General features: G+C 41.2%; 2 protein-coding genes across 5 annotated transcripts in view; both read right to left on the minus strand.

The window, feature by feature from the left end:
* The window catches only part of mgat5 (alpha-1,6-mannosylglycoprotein 6-beta-N-acetylglucosaminyltransferase), a 70647-nt gene that overhangs the window by 54358 nt on the left and 12176 nt on the right, over positions 1-4113 (minus strand). For all 3 annotated transcript variants that reach the window (XR_004327928.1, XR_004327927.1, XM_032506374.1), the window contains exon 2: positions 3415-3892. Coding sequence is in view for 1 of the 3 variants with exons in the window: in XM_032506374.1 (XP_032362265.1) it covers positions 3415-3655 (241 nt within the window). In the remaining 2 variants the exon portion in view is untranslated. The remainder of the gene's footprint in view (positions 1-3414; positions 3893-4113) is intronic.
* clic5a (chloride intracellular channel 5a) overlaps positions 3383-4113 on the minus strand; it is a 24360-nt gene continuing 23629 nt past the window's right edge. For both annotated transcript variants that reach the window (XM_032506379.1, XM_032506380.1), the window contains exon 8: positions 3383-3393. The gene's annotated coding sequence lies outside the window, so the exon portion shown is untranslated. The remainder of the gene's footprint in view (positions 3394-4113) is intronic.

Below are 4113 nucleotides of genomic sequence, written 5' to 3' on the forward strand. Positions count from 1 at the left end.
TGATTTTGGACGAGCTGTGTGCTGGGAGGAGTAGAAGCACAGAGAGCAGCGCAGTGAGACCAGAAAGAAACCAAACGGAACGCTTTGGAGCAACAACCTTGCCCAGTGATTGGGCTGAACATAATTTATAAAAAGGGGGTGAGCCCAGAGTTAATGCCCCTTTGTTTTACTCCCGGCATAGAGGTCTGTGCCCACCGACTTAAGGCTGTAGATCAGAGAGATTCTTCAGCAAGGCCTGTTTAATAACTTAGCTTGTACCTTAGCAAATGTTAACTTGCTTTACGATAGCACAAAAGCGTAGAAGACATCATGTAAACAGTAATTGGCTTCAGTTCTTTTTTGCACTTGCATTTACAATCAGAAGCAGCAGTCTGGGTAGAAATAAGAGCGTAAAAAAGAATACACATTGTGTAAAAAGATATGTGCATATTCTGTATCTGTGTAGTAACTTGTTAGGAGAGCAGAACATGTCAGGTTTTACAATAATTAAATGTGAGGCTTTAAATCAGAGAGCTTCATTAGCCAGTGTGTTAGAAAAACATCCATGGCACTGTGAATAATGCTTCGACTTGTCCTTCTGTATACCAATACTAATGCCAGGTAACCAGATGAGTAATAGCCCACCTGGGGACACATTTCTGTCCGTCTCAGTATTTCCTAGCGAGGTGATACAGTTGCAAAACATATCCTGGAGCGGCAAAAACATTGAAATTCACCTTCCTTTAATAAGAGTTTAATGTAACACAATATAGATGCACAATGATCTGGGGATTTTTCCTTAAGCCTGTGAGTATTAAAAAGAAGTGATTACACAAGCACAATCTTCATCAGTGATTCCATTGTGTATTGTCATCCGCTTTAACCAAGCCTGTCAGGGTTCTCCATATCTTACAAACGTAATATAAGACATAGGGGAAGGAGTACACAATGACCGTCCACCATAAAGAGGAGGGAGAGGATTAGACCTGCAATATGAGGATAGACCACACCCGGTCCTCACTGTGGGCAGCTTTATTCTCCTGAACTCTGACGGATCAGGCCGAGGCAGAGACAACAAGTGTGATGTGTGTCCACGCCACAAAAGAAATCCACAGTAGCTGCTGAACTGTGTGGTAACATGACACAGTTTTCAGGTGGCTTGTCATGCCCGGCTGCACGGCTCAGTTTCCGGGGCGGTGGAAAAGGAAAGATCATCTCCGTGTCACAATTGATTTTACTGTGGAGGAGGAAGATGGTATGACAGACTTCCTCGAGACAGGTTTCAGGTAGAGAGACACGTTTTTGGAATCTCCTCGATACTGAACAGTGCTCCTCTCTCTTGGACTAAAGACCTGTAGGAAGTTTTTTTTGTTCTCCTTTTAATATAGCCTTTATTTTTTTTTATTATTTAGACTCATGGTCCATGGTTTTAAGAGCAAACAGTTGATCCTAGAGAGAAATATCAGGAATCAATCAGCAGCAAAAACGATTGTAGTAAATATTTAGAACTATATGTAATAAAGAAGATGAAACAAAAATATGTGATTTGTGATATTGGGTTGTATAAATAAAATTGACTTAACAAATGGGCTTTCAGGAAACACAATATTAAATCCAAATGCATAAAGATTTTATGGCTCATTTATGGGTACCTAAGGCGGAAACTCTGTTTCTACAAATTGTATCAGGGCAAATCAGTGGCCAAGTCAGTGAGCTCAGGAAGCACAGAGTATCCTGCTGCCTTCCTATCTAATCAAGGACATGAAATGGATTTGGATGGGATATTGGACGGCGGTCAGCAGACTGTGCTGCGGCTCCGGCACTACCATGAAAATCTATCCATCATAAAAGGGAACAAAACCAACTGGACAGGACACTGTTCCCTGTAACTGTGGATCAAATCTACAGACTGGATGATAAATGATAACTGTATAATGATAACGATATAATGATATGGGGGTAACTCCTCGTTTGTAGCTAAATGTTGTATCCAGGCATATGTTTCTCTTCTTGGAAAAAAAAGCATATGTTTGGGGAAGAATAGCTTTAAAGACTATTCCTTCTTCATCTTAAGTTATTAATACCAGGTCATATTGAATTACACATTACTCGATTAATTATTCCATATGTCTGATTTCCTTCCTTCAAGTGGCTCAAGCAATACTGTCAAGTTAAAAACAAAGTCCAGCCTGCTGACAGTAGTTTCGATACGTGCTACCTCATAGTGGGTTGGCTTAAAATACTGTCTCGATGTTTTTAGGCTGCCATCATTTTGAAACCACATTGATCTTTGGAAATGTTTTATTATTTAGTGTGACGAATTATTCACGCAATTGAAATTCAAATTTTCTCTGAAATACAGTTTGCAGGCAGTAGTTTTCATTTGTATTATTTATGTATTTTTATTTATACATTTATTTATTATTGACAGAGCGACTTATTGAATGACTGTGAAATTGCCACACAGTTCACAGGAAGGTAGGCTTTATTTTGAGGTCCGCTTTTGCATGCTCTTACCGTAAAGCCCAGTACATACACGTACTCTAAACAACGTGGGGGCTAGTTTGACCTTTTTTTTTGGAAGTAGACGCTGGCTTGGGTAATAAAAAGATTTGTGGTAGTGCTACATTCAGCACTACCACGTAAATAAGTCAAGTTGGAATATTGCCATCATTTCTTTATGATTTCTTTTATCATATTAAAAATAATTACAGTTTTATGATGAACAATGCGATATGGCACACCCCTAATGTACAGTAACTTTAAATAAGTCAAGCAAGTATTGCACTAGTGTCTTTGCATCCTTCAGTTTCTTCTTTACATTCTCTGGGAGCTGATTTTAATCTGCTGGAGCTGTACTGTATCCTGTTGTTTCTCTGGGCATTAGAGAACAATCAATTCCAATCTCAGGTTTCTAATGAAGCCTCCCATTGAGCCATACAGGTCTATTAATGGCATGAATAACTTATTGATGGGTCTCCTGGACCTGTGCTATTGCAGTATTATGCTTCGATGCAGCTGTATCAGCATTAAATCTCCCAGGGAAGTTTTCTTGAATAAAAGGCAATGGTGTGCCTACTCAGGAGGTAGACAAGTGGAACCAGTCGCTCCAATTTAAAAGAGATGTAAAAAGAGAGGAGGACCAAAGACCAGCCCTACATCCCAACTCTATTAAAGGGTACCTCTCTTGTTGTTTTAGTGTCTGGCAATCAGCTTATGAAAATCCAAAAAAGTTATGATTCATACAGAATCAATTACCCGTTTATTTTGCTTTGCTAATAGCAGGCTAATCCTGGGAAAATGGGAAATAAATCTGTACACATCAAATTTACCAGATTGTACCACGTACCAGATATGCCATGCGTTTTTAATGAATTTTTTGTGAGAACGCCCGCCTGGGACACATGAACTCGACTTGAGAGCTGGCCTACTCACCGTAAGCTGTCATGGTACCCACATAGGGCCCATCCATGACACTTTGGTTCTCTTCAGCCAGGGCCTTGATGTAGCGCTTGCTGAGGTCCAGGATCTGCTGCCTCAGCACAGCGCTGTTTTCATGGCTGGCTCGCTGCTGGATGGTAAAATGCAGCAGCATCATGCCCCAGATGAACCCAAAGCTGACCAGGAAGAAGCCCAGCTTCTGGGATGACAGCTTCCACAGAAAGGGTGTTGCCATGCTGACTTTACAGGGAGTTGTAGGGGCTGCTGTGACTCTGATTTGACCAAGGGGAGGTGCAGAGGCAGGGGAGGAGATTTAGGAAGGCAGACGGGGCATGGCTGCGTCAGTCGGTGTAGCTCCGGTGGTTTTGGGGCGTGGCGCACAGCTTGTTTGCCTCACCGAAGGGATTTCCTTCTCTGACCCATCCTCATCGCTCAGTAACATCTCAGTGGACTGAGTCCAATCTGTTGCATCCTGCCGCAGAAAAGACAAGACAGAGAAGAAGGAAAGATGAGTGGTTAGACACAGACAATGAGGGAGCTCTGACACCTAAGTCAAACCCACATGTACATGATTACAATAAAAACACTGATAATTGGATAATGAGTGAGCAGTGTTTGCCATAATACAGTGTTATTATTAAAACTGTCCATAGGAATACCATATTATACTGATCACTCTAAACAAGATAACCA

This window comes from Etheostoma spectabile, chromosome 24 (genome assembly GCF_008692095.1).
Source record: "Etheostoma spectabile isolate EspeVRDwgs_2016 chromosome 24, UIUC_Espe_1.0, whole genome shotgun sequence".
NCBI classification, from domain to species: Eukaryota; Metazoa; Chordata; class Actinopteri; order Perciformes; family Percidae; genus Etheostoma; species Etheostoma spectabile.